Consider the following 15,913-nt stretch of genomic DNA (forward strand, 5'->3'; position numbering starts at 1 on the left):
ATTATTATATTATATATATGAGTATTGGAAAATAAATAAATAAATAGGTAATGAAGGGTAATAACCTAGTATCTATGTAGCACTGACACGGACACTGATACGACACGGATTTGGAGATACGTAAAATTTCTAAAATGTAGGACACGAGAATACGGATCTATATATTATATAATTATAAATTATATAAATTGACAATAAAGATTTATGTGTACAAGTATGTTTCAAATTATTTTTTGGAGCGGAAAGATGTTTTTTCAATACTGGTTCACAATGATTTGTTTCTTTGTTTTATAATCATAATAACAATTTATACAATAAAGTTTTAATTTTGAGAAAATTAATATTTTTTTTTAAATTGTGTTAAAACCGTACTAGAATTGTCAGAAATCAAACAAATACTTTTTGAATTTGACATTTCACGGATACGTGTCTTACAGGTGTCATACGAGTGTCGGTGTCCGACACGAGTATCGAACACCGACACGTCATTTAAGAGGAGTGTCCGAACTTCATAGCCTCATAGCCTAGTATACTCGAACACACCTCTTAAATCTTAGTCAAACGTATCGGACATCGATACTCATATAACATTTTTAAAACACGTATTAGTAAATTGTTTAATTTAAAAAATATTTTAAGAAATTCGGACACACTTCTTAAATATTGGACACACCTATCGGACACTAACACCGTACAATACTTTTAAAAAACGTATCGATAAAATGTTTAATTTAAAAAATATTTTTCATTCCTAACATTCTCACATAATTTTAAAAAAATAAATATATTAATTTTAAATGAGGATGATGACGTTAGAGAGAAGGATCAAAATAAAGATGAAAAGGTCCACATGAAGGAATACGGAGACGGTGTGGGCTCCACAAGCTTCGACGCTCCGATTCCATCTCACCGTCCATCAATATGGGTCCCACATGAGATCAACGGCTCCCCGTGTCAATTCCAATAACTTAAACTTGGGGAGAACACAACGTGCTTGTTTTAATTTTTTATTTTTTTTTTGTTTTTGTTATATTAATATGAGACGACAAAAACATAAAACAGAAAGAATACCTAATCAAATGTATTACTATGATTCCTATTTTTAAATAACATTCTTTTGAAGCATTTCTTTTATATGAGAATGTTTTTATTTTCAAAACACGTGTATAGAAAATATATTAAAATTTGTAATGAAATTTATGAATTTAACAAATATATTAATTCAAAAAATATATAATTATTATAAGATTATAATACAATATCTATAACAAAAGTAATACAATAAAGTATTTAAAAAATATGGAGTTGTGTATCTGCTAGTTAAGTTTTACTTTATTTTTTCTAAATATTGACATAATAAAATTTGAAATAATTAATAATATCTTAAAATGATTTTGAAAAAACTAGCCAATAGTGTAATTAGTATAATTTTTGTCTGAAATATACTCAAATAATACGTTTAGTTAGTTTTAACTTGTTAGATAACAGAATGTAAAGTCTAATCACTATAAATATCTGTGTTAAATATATTTTTTGCTTTTTTATTATAATACAAAATTTATTTTTGTTTTTTTTTTTAATTTTAGATAATTCAAGTATTTGTAATATTAAACTGATTGAAATTGGAATATCTGTATATGTGAAATGATTGTTAGTATTTGTTTCAAAATTAGTTGTTTGTTTTTCTTTCAAATTGATGTTTAAATTAACTATTTTCATTGATTTGATGGAGTAGAGTCTCAAATTTAACCAATTCTAACTGCTCATTTTAATCATTTTCATATTATACATTTAAATTGTCTAAAATTTGAACCAGAAACGAAAATCAATTTTATATAGTATATGAACAAAAATCATATCTAAAACTATTTTTTACGGGTTAATTTTATCATTATAAATAATAGAATTACATTCTTTAAGTATATATTCATTATTATTGTTTGATTTTATTTAGTTGCGTACTTAATAATTATATTAGGTCTTAGTACTTTTTGGTATAATTGAGAAGAAGAAAAAAGAAAAAAAAAAAACCAAACAAACAAAACAAGTGTAATTAACAAATCAATTGATTAAAAACTGTTTTTTAAATGCTTTTTAGTGTCGATAAAATTAACTAGCTAAATTTATGTAAAGAATACTATAGGTACATTATAAATCCTCTAAAATCTAAATTATAAAATTTTAAGCATAAAAGGGTTTATTTTTTTATTTAAAAACTATTACATTACAAATTCAATAGAAACTCACGGATAAACAGACTAATTTAGAATTTATTCATAATAAATTTTTTTATTGGTATAATAAGTTTTTATTGGTTGATTTTAAAATTCTCTATAAATAGATATAGTTTATATATATTTTTTTAAATATATGAGTTTTGGTATAATTATTTCATATTTTATTTTATTTTCTTATTATATTTTTTCATGTGAAAAATAATTATTATTATTTGAAGTATCATTATAAAAACGTGTCAGGTTGCATTATTTTTTTAAATATATAAGTTTTGGTTTAATATGAATTTTGATTTAATCATTTCATATTTTTTTATTTTTTTAATAATATATATCAAGTTGCATAGTATTAAAGCTTTTATAAAAAAATTCTATGTGATAGTTTTGACGTGAAAAACACCCCTTACGCGACCAGACCAGAAATTACCGTGGCATGCTGCATGGAAGAAAATCTTCATAAACATCAACACGTGTCTTTTTGTGGGTATGAATCACATTGGGTTTTCGTCTTTGTCTGCTACTATGATGTTCTATTTTATGTTTCATTTTACACTATGATTATCTCACGTTGCTTTTATGAGCCGTTTGTGCAATGTTCTGGGATCACATTTACTGTTTCCGACTTCTAACTGCTTGATAAAATGCCTGAAAGGAACTTGGCTGCATAAACAGTAACTTGATGAGGAATAAATCGTTTGTACAAATTGGAGTGTTTTAAAAGTGAATTCAAATTATGCTTGGCTATGCTGAACATTTTTAGCTCTCACTCACTTGAACTGCAGTTTCTAAATTTTGTTGCTTAATAGAGTGCAGCGTATAAAGATAACAAGTCACATAGGGGAATACTATTGTTGTGTGCTATATTTAGTTTTGGGGTATACTTTAAGTTGGATTTATTATGATTCATCTGCTTAGTTGACAGGTTTAGCTGATTGGGTGTCAATTGTAGAACGTCACTTTGCATTATCTTGCATTGTGATTTGAGGATGAAGCATGTTATGTATCTTTGCTTATAGGTATAGACAGTGTATGATCCTTGTTTTCATGTTTAATGCTTTGTTCTTAATCTTGATTCTGATGGTTCATTCTCGGTCATCATGCTGTGAAAGCTCTATCTTTTCACTCTTGAAAAAATGGTGACTAAATTATTGGTGGAGGGACTTTGAAGTCAAGAAATATGAGACTGGATTATTCTTCAAATTTTGTGGTGATGTATTGGAAGGTTTTATGATTTGAATATCTTTATTAAAACAAACAATAGAAGAAGTCAGGTTCCTCTATTTCCTCATTTTTTTCAAATAATCTGTTACCTTTTTGTTTGGTTAGGCTTAAGCCTGAGTGCTTTCGTTTTGTCTTAGTTTGATTTCCTCTTATTCGTTAATGGCTCACATTGTAAATTAAATTCCGAGCAAGAGCAGGACCTATTGACCCCTAACCATTGTATTCTATGTCTCTTAACAGTGTTGCCTGTGCTCACCCTTGCTTGGACGATACATAACTCTTGAAGTATTCGATCTTCAGGTTTTACGAGATATATCTGTAAATGCTTGGTGTCTCATGGTCATGTAAAATTACAAATTTAAACCAAAATCTACTTAGCCTCCTTGAAAAATGCAAATCAATGCTTGAACTGAAGCAACTTCATGCTGTTGTGATCTCCTTCGGCTTATCTCAAGATGATCCATTTATATCCAAAATTCTTTGTTTTTCTGCTCTATCCAACTCAGGCGACATTAACTATTCCTACAGGGTTTTCTCTCAGCTTTCCATTCCAACAATTTTTAACTGGAATACAATCATAAGAGGCTACTCAAATAGCAAAACTCCAGTTAATTCCCTGTCTGTTTTTCTAAAGATGCTGCGACTTGGGGTTGCACCGGATTACTTTACATACCCATTTCTTGTGAAGGCATCAGCACGCCTTTTAAACCAGGAACTTGGTGTATCTGTGCATGCTCATATTATACAAACTGGACACGAGTCTGACAGATTTATTCAGAATTCTTTGATTCACATGTATGCTTCTTGCGGGAATATTATGTGGGCTCAAAAGGTGTTTGACAGTATACAGGGAAAAAATTTGGTTTCATGGAATTCCATGTTGGATGGCTATGCTAAGTGTGGAGAAATGGTTACGGCTCAGAAAGTTTTTGAGTCTATGTTAGAGAAGGATGTTCGATCGTGGAGCTCTTTGATTAACGCTTATGTTAAGGCTGGGGATTATAGCGAAGCTATGTCTGTCTTTGAAAAGATGAGGGCTGTTGGGCCCAAAGCCAATGAAGTTACCATGGTGAGTGTATCATGTGCTTGTGCACACCTGGGTGCTTTAGAGAAGGGTAAAATGATACACAAGTACATAGTTGACAGTGGATTGCCACTGACATTAGTCTTGCAGACTTCTCTTGTGGACATGTACGCCAAATGTGGGGCAATAGAAGAGGCTTTGCTTGTATTCCGTGGGGTCTCTAAGAGTCAAACTGATGTGTTGATTTGGAATGCAATAATTGGAGGTCTTGCAACACATGGATTAGTAGAAGAATCCCTTAAATTGTTTAAGGAAATGCAAACGGTTGGTATCCAGCCTGATGAGGTCACGTACTTGTGCTTGTTGGCTGCTTGTGCACATGGAGGGTTAGTTAAGGAAGCATGGTACTTCTTTGAGAGTCTTAATAAATGTGGCATGACACCTACAATCGAGCACTATGCTTGCATGGTCGATGTGTTGGCTCGTGCAGATCAATTAACCACGGCATACCAATTTATTCGTCGAATGCCCATAGAGCCAACAGCTGCCATGTTAGGGGCCCTGCTTAGTGGGTGTATTAACCACAGAAATTTAGCTCTTGCAGAAACAGTTGGCAAGAAGCTTATTGAGCTAGAACCAAATCATGATGGTAGATATATTGGCTTATCTAATGTTTATGCTTTCGACAAACGCTGGGATGATGCAAGAAGCATGAGAGAAGCTATGGATAGGAGAGGGGTGAAAAAATCACCCGGGTTTAGTTTTGTTGAAATATCTGGAGTCCTTCACAGATTTATTGCTCACGATAAAACGCATCCTGATTCAGAGGAAACTAATTGTATGCTAAATTTTGTTTTCCGCCAAATGAAATTTAGTTGGTACAAAGACAATGAGGAAAAGTCGCTGGAGGATACATCAACAGGAGATGAGTTGCTTCTCTTTTGAGTAGTAGATGGTACTAAAAGTTTGTTTGCTATTTAATTTTTTTTTGGAAGAATTATCTCAAATAATATAGAGCTCAATGTTATTTATCAAAATGAGAAGTCCTGTAGTTTATGGGTTTAGCAAAATGCGGTCACCCTCATGAAGTCATCTTGCAAGTGTTCTTGGAGTTGGGAGATTTTCCCGGCCTTAAAATTGAGGCATCAGTCTCAAGCCATTACTTTTTTATCCAAAAGAAAATCCATCCAATATGTAGGTACAACTTGCTTAATGTAAATTTTGAACTTTAACTACCAGTTAATGAGTGGGAAAAATTGTATCATTAGATGTTTTTTTGTGTGTGTGTGTGTTATGTATTTCTATCTTTCTGTACTATTGCAGATATATTCTCAGCTAAAATTAAAATGAAATTGATCTTATTGGAGTTGGCTATATGATTTAATGTGATCCTAAAAATGAATATCAATAAATTCTTCTCATAAAATGTCTTCTCATATTGTTTTAGCATAGCTTGAATTTGAGCATCTTTGTTTAGAGATAGGAATAAGCTAGTTATCTTAGGAATAACTTGTTTCTCATAACCACCCTTGTTTGGGTAAAAAAATATTTGGCCTTTGTATGTATATAAGGAGTTAAGTGCCGTGTTAAAAAACCTTAATCATAACAAAATTTGAAGAATTCTTATTTTGATTAGAGACTCGAGTGACAATCCTTCTTCCATTGTTTATCTCATGGTGGGTGACTCGTGTGTGATTCAATGTTCATTGTTGAAGAAACTAGAGAAATTTTCTCTTAAGGTTTTTATCATAAAATTTGAGTCTCAAGTTGCAAATCAGTGTACTTGCTTATCTCGTAGAGAATAAATAACACACTTTTCTTTATAATTTCTAACATTTTCTTGAATTATAATCTTGAATAATTTTTTTCAAAGTTTTTGCAAAATCAATATTATCTTTTCAAAATCTATCCAAGATTCAACCAAGAAGTATCCTACAGCCATTCACCAAAAGTTCTTTTGTGAAATTTGAGTGAAACATCCTCGTATCCAAGCAATCTAGCTTGGATTTCCATCTTGATTGCGACAATTTATGTTAAGTATTCTTGTCTGCTTGCTGATATTTTGTCTCTACAAGGAAACACAATCAAGGTGTTTTTAGTTTAGAAGTTTTACTTTTTGATTGTGCGATGGTGATGGGTTGAAAGTGAACTTCTTTGATATAATATTCCAGATATTGATGAGTGGATGCTGTGTTATCTCTCCATATGAAGTTGGAACTCTTGTGCTTCGCATGTACAAATCCATATAGAATATATATTTGGATAAAACTTCAAGATTAAGCATTCAGTGGTGGACGCACAGGTTAGAGTCTACTACTTACTTTAACAATAGAGAAAATATTTATCCTCAAGCTAAACTTTTTTATTGTTTTCTATAGAGTCTCAAACGCAACTGCTTTTGGTTCCTATAATAACACAATACTCTTTTTGTTATTTAGAGAACTAGTGTCCCGCGAATATTAGAGGACACTTTAGCAGCATGTTATTCATTATCATTGATGCCATTGCTATTGATGTTCTACATCTTGATTTGTTTGCGTATCCTTCAGAACATGTTGTCCTTGCTCTTTACTTTTTCCCCACAGAAGAATATACATGCCAGCAATAACCAAGGCAGATCCTGCAACACTGTTTATTGCAGATAGAGATGCATTAGGTGCAATGGAAAGTAGAAAGACCGGAATTCATAAAAGAAAGATTAAAGAAATCAACCTTCCCAAATAAATTTCCTCCTTTAGTACAGAGAAATCAAGCATGGCCACAAATATCTGTATAAGGGGGGTAAAGGCTGCAGTAAAAACCGGTCCCCTTTGTTTGACACACCATGACATTGCCACATAGCACAAGCCCGACCCTACCAATCCCTAGACTCACAAAAACCACAATTTTGAATGTTAAAGGCTTTGACAAGTAGTTAGGATTGCTGAATCTTCTACTTGAAATGCAAACCAATATTTTAGACTTGAACTTAGAATTTGCAAATAAACAGACTATTTTAAAATAATTTAAAATGATCATGTTACTGTAAAGAATGTACTTACAGAATATATAACACTTAATATTTCTAGCTTTCCTTTGAGAATCCACGAAGCATTATTCCTCTTGATGATCAAAGTTAATATTGCTGACTGAATGGCAGCGAAAAGTGACAAAATAGCTGTGCTAGAGTACTGACATGGGTATTTTTTGCTAATCTTTGCTTGTATAATGAACCATGAAGACCACAGGAGGCAGCTCACGGTTAGAATTATGGAACCTATAATCCACGTCTCTAACTTGGCAGTTGAAGGTAAACTTGTAACTTTGTTAGCTATGTATTGGGATTGTGGCTTGATAAGGGGCATTCCTTTATAAAGGACTAATAACAAAGCTCCACCAATGCAGACAAAAGTTCCCATGACTTTAGCTTTGCCTCCCTTGCTTTGCACATTCACCTTCTCTATCCTTGAAAAATTTCAAGCCCAAGGATCAAAATTACTGTTGTTGTTGTATTCCACAATCAAATAATTTCCTTTTGTTTTAACTTACCCAAATGGCACTGCCATAATGAACGTAAATACAGGCACCATGTTGAGGAACGCACATGAGAACGTGGCTGACGTATATTTAAGTCCAAGAAGGAAAAGGTATTGGGGAACTGTCACTCTGAAAAACATTGCTATACTTGTTACAATTTGTTTAAATGTGAGGTTTTGGATAGAGGGATTAGGTTTAGATCTTGCCAACATCAAAACTGAACCAGAAGCTTATATTTAGTTACAATAATACTTACCCGAGTAGGGCACTGAGGAAAAGGAGACATATTGTGCGAACCTCCACTTTGTGTTTCCTGTAAAAAGTAAAACACTGGCTTTGTCCTGTCATTTGTAAAATTTAGGTAGTTCTAGAAAAAAAGTTGTCACTAAAACAAACAAGGTCATGAATATTAACCAAAGATGTGTTGATTAAGGTGACAGAGAAAGAAGTTTCAACGAGAATTTTTCTTTACTCTGAGCAGGTTGGCAAAATGGATCAAACAATGTTACAAGAAATGAATTTGGCTCTTGCCTTTCATAGATGCAGGCAATAGGTGCCATGAAGATAAACGAAATTGCCTGTCGATATGTTATAATGGACATGTAGTCCATTCCTTCATTAAGAACCTTCTTCAGAAGCAAATTGACCAAAGCCAGAGCCAAGTTAACTAGAATCATGATGGAGACTGGCTTGCACAGTTCATGGCAATGTGTCAACATCATGAAATTTCTGTTTTGTACTTTGTTGTTTGTTAAGCTGTGGAAGAATGGTGTGATGGCGGCTGTTTTGTCCAATATATAGAGAAATTCAATAGCCTCTCAGAACAAGGGAACAAACATGTTGATATATTCCTCTCCACATCACCATTCCCCATTCAGTGTTCCATGCTTTATTATTTGCTTGTTTTCAATTTCTAAGGGTCGAAATTTACATGTTATCGATGAGATATTCGTTCTGTCATTGACTCTCCTTAGCCTATATCAGATTTATCAAATCAGTCTTTTCCGGTCAAATTGCCACATTTTTTACATGTTGATTCCGTTCACATCCCCTTTCCTACAGATTTCTGCAGCTAAGATCAGTAAGACAAACAAAGAGCTAATATATTAGATCACGTGTTATTTATATACATCAATTGACATCAGAATAAGCTTCTTATCTTCTGAATAAGTATAATCCAACATGTGGTACCGTTCTTTGGACCATTACCTTCTTATCGTAGTGAATAAGTGTTTGCATTAGAATTTCACTAGTGGTGTAACTTGTAAGCAACATTAGAAAGTTGAGACAGATATGACACTGTCTCCAGTTTCTTTTGGTAACTGGGAATCTGTTTTTCTGATTTACTTACGTTACTAATTATATTTATTTGCCACATTGCATGCAAAAACAAGATGTCAAATCTTGGGAAAAGAAAGATAGCAGAAAGGTGTAAGATGCTATCTAAATGGAATGCAAATTGCAGACGGTGAAAAGAGGTTTGTGGTGTATTTTTTTGCTTTCATGGATCAATATATCATTTATTAGAGACAAGTCATGTAGAATCATTATGAAAAATAAAGCTTTCTGTGAATATTTAATTTGATTTATGTGAATTGATTCCCATGTTCAGTTATTTGCATTGTATTAGTGTAGAGTATAGTTTGGTCACATCATAGCCAAATTATAAAGCTGGAGTTCTTGGAGCTTATTATTCTGGGAATACTATTTTTCCATAGTCTTTAGGACAAATACATCCATTGCAAAAAAAATTATAGAGACAAAAAGTGATTAGTTGCTATATTGACTAAATTAGAGATCATTTTAAAGATTAAAAAATTATTGATTTCTAAATTAGTTTTTATTATTGATAAATAGTTTTTAAATTGGTATTTAATTAACTATCAAGGTTTTATATATTAATTATTTAGATTTTAAAATTGGTTTCTATTTAATGATTTTTTTTTTAGTAATATGAGGAATATGGTGGGAGGGAAAATATTGGAATGCAATAGAAACATAATGAAAGTTGCTTTTTGAAAAGAACAAACAAGAAAACTTTGAAGCCAAAAGAATGGATATTTCCTTGATATAGAAATTGAAATTTCACCATGAAAATGAAGGAATACAGTGCCACATTTCCACCAAAACAATTCATCATGCAATGCTTTTAATCAAATAAACAAAGAATCAATGCTTTTGTTTTATTATACTCATAAATAATCTCTTCATCTTCCCAAATATCTCTTTGATGGGATGACACTCTATGATATATATTCTAGTAATAATAAAATAACAACGGTTAAGTATATTTCTAGCCCCTTAAATTTTAAAATAAATTTGTTTCTTATTCTCCAATTAAAATTATTTATTTCCTTTATTTTAAAAATTATTTATTCTAATATCTCTTTTAAATATAGTTAATTTTTTGTTTATATTATTGATAATCATATGTCACTTACATAATATATTTTGATTTTACATTCTTATTAATAATATTTTACTGCGTGTTTGTTTCCCTTTTAAAAGCTTCTTAATACACATATTAAGAGTTAAAATACATTTAAACTAAGTAACTATTAAATAATTACGATTATCTTATTGCATAAATATATTTTTCCGTGGAAGAAATGAGATCTATATGACTAGTATAAAGCTATTAAAATATTCTTTAAAAACCAAAAGTATAATTTTGCTTAAACGTAATTATACTTTAAAGACATTTTTGTGTGAACATGACGGAATTTGAAGTTATATGGATCAAGTTATTGCATGCATTTTTTATTCATTTTAAAGGGGTGGTATATCACTTGTAAGTTTTAAAAATGTTTTAAGTATTAATATTTCAGGTTAATTTCAGAATTTACAAAAAATTAAGTATAAAATTCATTTTAATAACATTAGCATAAGATTGATTTTTGTGTTTAGTATTTAAATGCACATGATTTTTTTCAAACTAATTCCATTCTCTAAATATTAGGAAAAACTCAATGAATTTAGGAATGAAAAGTAACTTATTTAATCATTCGATCAACTTATATTTGAGATTTCGCCATTCGTTCAAGAAGATTTTTATCTTTATTTAGTTATTAATCTGATCTCTGTACTTTTTACTTAACAGTCTTTAGAAACTTATTTTTATATTAAAAATGGTTTAATGGTTTAATGACAGTTCAAACTATTTCGACAGTTTTATACAAACAAAAATTGTAAAATCTAAAAGGTGGACCTAAAAATAAAGGGAAATTAGTGTGATTTCAGCTACATATAATAAATAAAACAACACCATATGCTATAAGATTGTGTAAAACAGCCATTGATGTAAGTAATCTTAAAGAGGAGTAGAAACCAAAGTAATTGAACATCCAAACTCTGATGATGATGAGAGACCCTTTTGGTCCTTTAATCGTGCCGTTCTCCTTCTCCTTTCTACTCTTTCAGTGAAGTAAATATTTTTCACTAATTTTTGTATTTCAATGGAAACAACATCAAATTCATTCGGCTACCATAAGGCCATTTTGACAGGATATAAATAAAATAACACCATATGCTAAGTTGCTGTAAAACAGTCATGCATGTATTTAATCTTAAACAGGAGTAGACAAAGTCAAAATAACTGAACATCCAGACTCTGAAACTCGAGCACAGCAAGGTCCAAATATTTAAACAAGCATACAGACATATTACACATGAATTTTAGAACCATCAAGGGGCATAAAATTAACTACCACAATGATCATTCATCATCGCCATGGCGACGGCTCCTTCTCTTTTCTGATTTGTTGACATGCCTACCCTTCCTTGAATCATTATGTCCACTTGCATCAGTTTCGGAAGATGATGAGGCCCTTTTGTTCTTTCGCTTGTGCCTTACAATGGAATCTTCAGATGAATCAGAATCTGACAGATGGCTTCTCCTTCTTCTCTTCTCCTTCCTACTCTTCCTACGACTGCTTCTATACTCCTCGTCTTCATCTAGAGACTTCTCCCTCTTCCTCCTGTGTTCCCTTCTTCTCTTCCTCCTCCTCCTCCTCTCTTCGTCTGAATCATCTGAATCACTAACTTTTCTCTTAGAACTCCTCTTCTTTGACCTACCTCTCTTTCTCCTCTTGTCAAAATCTTTGTCTGATCCATCATCATCTGAATCCCCCTTCTTACTGGAAGAACTTCTCTTTCCACTAATTTTCTTCCCAGACCTTTCAGCGATAATTCTCTCAATCTCTGAATCAATCTCAGAATCTGAACTATCACTGTCCTCCTCCTCTTCTGAGCTCTCAACATTACTTCTCCTATCCCCCTTCTCAGCCTTCAACTTTTTATCCAATCCAACCAACCCCGCAGACTGCATTGCATCAGGATCCTTCTCTTCATTGTCTTCCTTGATTTTCACATAGTTCTTGCACTGAAACTTGAGGTGTCCAACACGGCCACATTTCTTGCAGGCCCCACGGGATACATCTACATCAGCATTTGTTATTTTGGCAAGCTGTAGAAGGCCCTGAAAGCTAGCATATGCATTCTCAGCATCAGGTTCTGCATTTGGCAGATTTTGCGAAGAGTCCTTCTTGTCTTCCTTGTTGGGTGCATAAGGGTCATAGCCAATGGCACTTTGCCATATGCCATGGGTTTGAAGAGCTGCACTGCTGTGAACCCTATTGTTCGCAGGCATGCGAACCCTTCCTGCTGTAGCCGGCATCTTGATGTTTCAATTTCAATCCTTCTCCTGAAAAAAGAAAATGCAACTACATTATCAGAAACAGATAAAGGGAGGCAAAGATTCTGTCTTTCCCAAGGAAGGTCTATGACCTACCAGGTGGTAACTCTATTTTCTTTTCTAATGTGTTAATATCCCTTATTTGACATAAAACAACATATATTGCATTTCAAGGGCAATGAATACTATCACAGGTAAAAAAAAAAAGGAGATTAAATTGTTAATACATTAATCTTATTTTCCTATGTAGTTAACACGTAATACATTGATTTTTTTATACATTGCCACTAATAAATTATTAATACATTGATCAGAGTTACAATGGACCACCACAAATATTATATTAACCTGTTAATAAATAGCAATTGTTCTTTTATCCAAATTCAAGATATTATACGCTCTACAATTCTTCTATGATAGTAATTACGAAGGGACCAGCTCATTGTGGTCCATAATTGAAGTACACTGCAACACCCAAACATGCATAAGCATAATATAAAGAGTGAATTCTTATTCACACAGAGGTAATGATGCTCAGCTACTGGTCCCCAATGACCATGGCCACTTATAAGAATTACCAGACTATAAAACATAGATCAATACAATAACCTTGACAAATACCTCCATCACATAAACCTAATATCACAGGGAACAGTTGAAACATGTCAAAAAATCAGTCAACACTGCCATTGGAAGAACCATGGAGTGTGATATTCTACAGTCTGTTTTCTAAACACACAGTTCCTGCAAATACTGTTGATGAATGTAAGCCTAACCCTACACCCAGATAGGATATGATGGTTTAGTTCAGAGAAAATCATGAATTAGTCAGTTATAATTTTCTACAAACAAAACCCAGCTCTAAATTTACCACACTACATATCCATTGATCGGATATAAAACATGCAAATTCCATATAAACATGCTTTGTTAGCATTTGACCAGATAAATGGAACCATCTTAAAACACCCAAATCTCAATCATTTGTGCAGGCTTCAAACTTCAACGGACCAAAGCAAAACTTACTAATCAATAACAAAAGGCAGAAAATCATGGATTAGACAATTCTTCGAACAACTTGTGTTCAACCAAAGATTCAAATAAACGAGGAAAAAACCATCAACTCGGCCCTATTCGTGGACCCATGAGAACATCTAAAAGATTTCAACAAAAATATGCAGAAAAAGGGAGGAAAAAAATATCGGGCAACTAGAACAAGATGATAACGAAATAGATGATAACGAAAAGGAGGAGAAGAATCGATGCTTACCAGTGAATTGGTTGGCGAACAAAAAGATCAGGGAGAACACAAGATTGGATAAGAGAAGAAATTTGAATTATTTGTTTGGGAAATAGGGTTTGTAAATAGGATCTAGAAGAATCCGCAGAAGAGGATCGGAGAAAGTGGGCAAAATAGGATAATAAAACAAGATAAATATAACAACAATTTCACAAATAAAAGGAAAAATAATTAATTTGATCAATTAAAAATGATTTGAAATTATAAATTTTTTAATTAATAAAAATAATTAAAAAAAATAACATCACAAATTTATCTTTATATTTAAAAATAATTAAAAAACAATTGATATATTTGTGAATTTTAATTGTTTGTAATTAAAATATTATTTCTAACAACATGTAAGAACTAATCTCATAAAAAGTATGAATCATGCAAAATGAGGAAATTTAACAGAATTTTTTTGTTTCAATTTAAAATAATGTTTTAATATTTATAATTGTGAAAGATGTCTACAAACATTTGGAATGTAATAAAGTTTAGTATTTTTTGTTTTAAGTTAAAATAAATTTTATATTATATTTAAATAAATATTATTTATAATTTTATTACTTTTCATATATTATTACTTTAAAAAATTTAAATATTATTATTACTACATAAATATATTTATTTTATTATTATTATATTATAATAATCGACTATATATAATATAATTGATTATGTTTTTATGTATAATATATAATTAATTATTTATGAATTTTATAACATAATCAATTATGTATTATAGATAATTGATTATGTTATAAATTCTTAAAGATTATATATTATATCTAATCTATGTTATAAATTTTATAATATAATTAATTCTTTTATTTCTATTTTAAATATATATAATATTTTTGTTTTTATTATAGATACATATAATACTTTATTTTTATTATAGATACATATAATATTTTTATTTTATTATAGATATATTTAACATTTTTATTTTATAATATAATTAATTGTTTTATATGTGTATAAAGAAATAATGGAGGATAAATTTAACTTTTTAATATATATTATGTGATTTCTTTTTGCAAATCTTTCTTTTTCAACATTTTCGCGCCTTCAAATTTTCTCAAATCACCAGGATTCAAACACACACTTAACGTTTTCAAATTTCTTATAAAAAAAAAATAATTATAACATTTTAGTATGTTTAGTCCTCTTTTATAATTTTATATTTTTACTATTTTAAAGAGTTTTATACTATCGAAGTTGGTTTTTTCACCGATATAGTATTAATTTACTATTTTTTCTTTTTTTATATTTTATCACTATTGTTTACATTGGTTAGTCCTATTATTTTAATTACTTGATATTTGCTTGAAGATGATAATTTACTTTATAAATATTCATTTTTGTTATTATTTTAAAAAAGCATATGCTATTTTATGATTCATTAAAAAACTTATTTAACTAATTTCTTTTTCTATCATATAGACAATTCAATTTTTAAAATTATTTTAAAACTTTATGTCATCTTGATTTAATTTTGGAATATTACTATTCTAGTACTTTTTGTAATAATATTAAAGTAGGATTATTCTTATTTTGTGCATTCACTATTTGGTGTAATTTAATTTGTTTTACAGATGTTTTAATATTGTAATATTAGCATAAATTTATATTATTATAAATAATCAACATTATTATTTGCTTTTTTTTAATTTGATTGTACAAAGAAAATGTGCAAGTGTTCTATTACTTGAAAACAATGTATTATGTAAATAATTAATGCACCATAATCTTTAAACAGCTCTGGTTTTGGAAAATATTTGTCTTCAAACCCTATTCTAACATAATGCAAAAAAAGGACAACTTAAAATAGGTGATTCATTCTACATCTTTGAATTGTTCATGTTATGTGTGATGTTATTCATATTTCAATACAAGTGTTCCAAAACAAAACTAGAACATATTTATATTTTTCACTG

The 15,913-nt window shown here is 30.6% G+C and overlaps 3 protein-coding genes across 8 annotated transcripts; 1 reads left to right on the forward strand and 2 right to left on the reverse strand.

The window, feature by feature from the left end:
* The first annotated feature begins 2,609 nt into the window (after positions 1 to 2,609).
* LOC137828661 (pentatricopeptide repeat-containing protein At5g08305) lies at positions 2,610 to 9,610 on the forward strand. Of its 6 annotated transcripts, XR_011083936.1 has the most exons (6): positions 2,610 to 2,718; positions 3,696 to 5,434; positions 6,651 to 6,781; positions 7,700 to 7,768; positions 8,042 to 8,105; positions 9,390 to 9,610. XR_011083936.1 is itself a non-coding variant. In XM_068635325.1 (2 exons), exon 2 carries the CDS (start codon positions 3,778 to 3,780, stop codon positions 5,422 to 5,424), a length of 1,647 nt encoding a protein of 548 aa, XP_068491426.1. In that variant the 5' UTR covers positions 2,610 to 2,718; positions 3,696 to 3,777; the 3' UTR covers positions 5,425 to 5,840. The 6 variants fall into 6 exon arrangements, 1 of the variants encoding a protein (XP_068491426.1); XR_011083938.1 differs by lacking the exon at positions 8,042 to 8,105; XR_011083940.1 differs by lacking the exons at positions 3,696 to 5,434; positions 9,390 to 9,610 and adding an exon at positions 8,477 to 8,610 and having other exon boundaries at positions 2,628 to 2,718.
* Positions 6,706 to 8,757, reverse strand: LOC137828662 (WAT1-related protein At3g30340-like). Its single transcript, XM_068635326.1, has 6 exons — positions 8,527 to 8,757; positions 8,252 to 8,308; positions 8,008 to 8,124; positions 7,521 to 7,923; positions 7,192 to 7,343; positions 6,706 to 7,107 (listed from the first exon to the last, which is right to left on the reverse strand). Exons 1-6 carry the CDS (start codon positions 8,715 to 8,717, stop codon positions 6,987 to 6,989), a joined length of 1,041 nt encoding a protein of 346 aa, XP_068491427.1. The 5' UTR covers positions 8,718 to 8,757; the 3' UTR covers positions 6,706 to 6,986.
* Positions 9,611 to 11,529: 1,919 nt separating the features above from the next.
* On the reverse strand, positions 11,530 to 14,123 carry LOC137829887 (CAX-interacting protein 4). The gene is made up of 2 exons (XM_068636906.1): positions 13,959 to 14,123; positions 11,530 to 12,697 (listed from the first exon to the last, which is right to left on the reverse strand). The coding sequence occupies exon 2, from the start codon at positions 12,668 to 12,670 to the stop codon at positions 11,711 to 11,713; it is 960 nt and encodes a 319-aa protein (XP_068493007.1). The 5' UTR covers positions 12,671 to 12,697; positions 13,959 to 14,123; the 3' UTR covers positions 11,530 to 11,710.
* Between the last annotated feature and the right edge of the window lie 1,790 nt (positions 14,124 to 15,913).

Source organism: Phaseolus vulgaris, chromosome 7, assembly GCF_000499845.2.
Source record: "Phaseolus vulgaris cultivar G19833 chromosome 7, P. vulgaris v2.0, whole genome shotgun sequence".
NCBI lineage: Eukaryota > Viridiplantae > Streptophyta > Magnoliopsida > Fabales > Fabaceae > Phaseolus > Phaseolus vulgaris.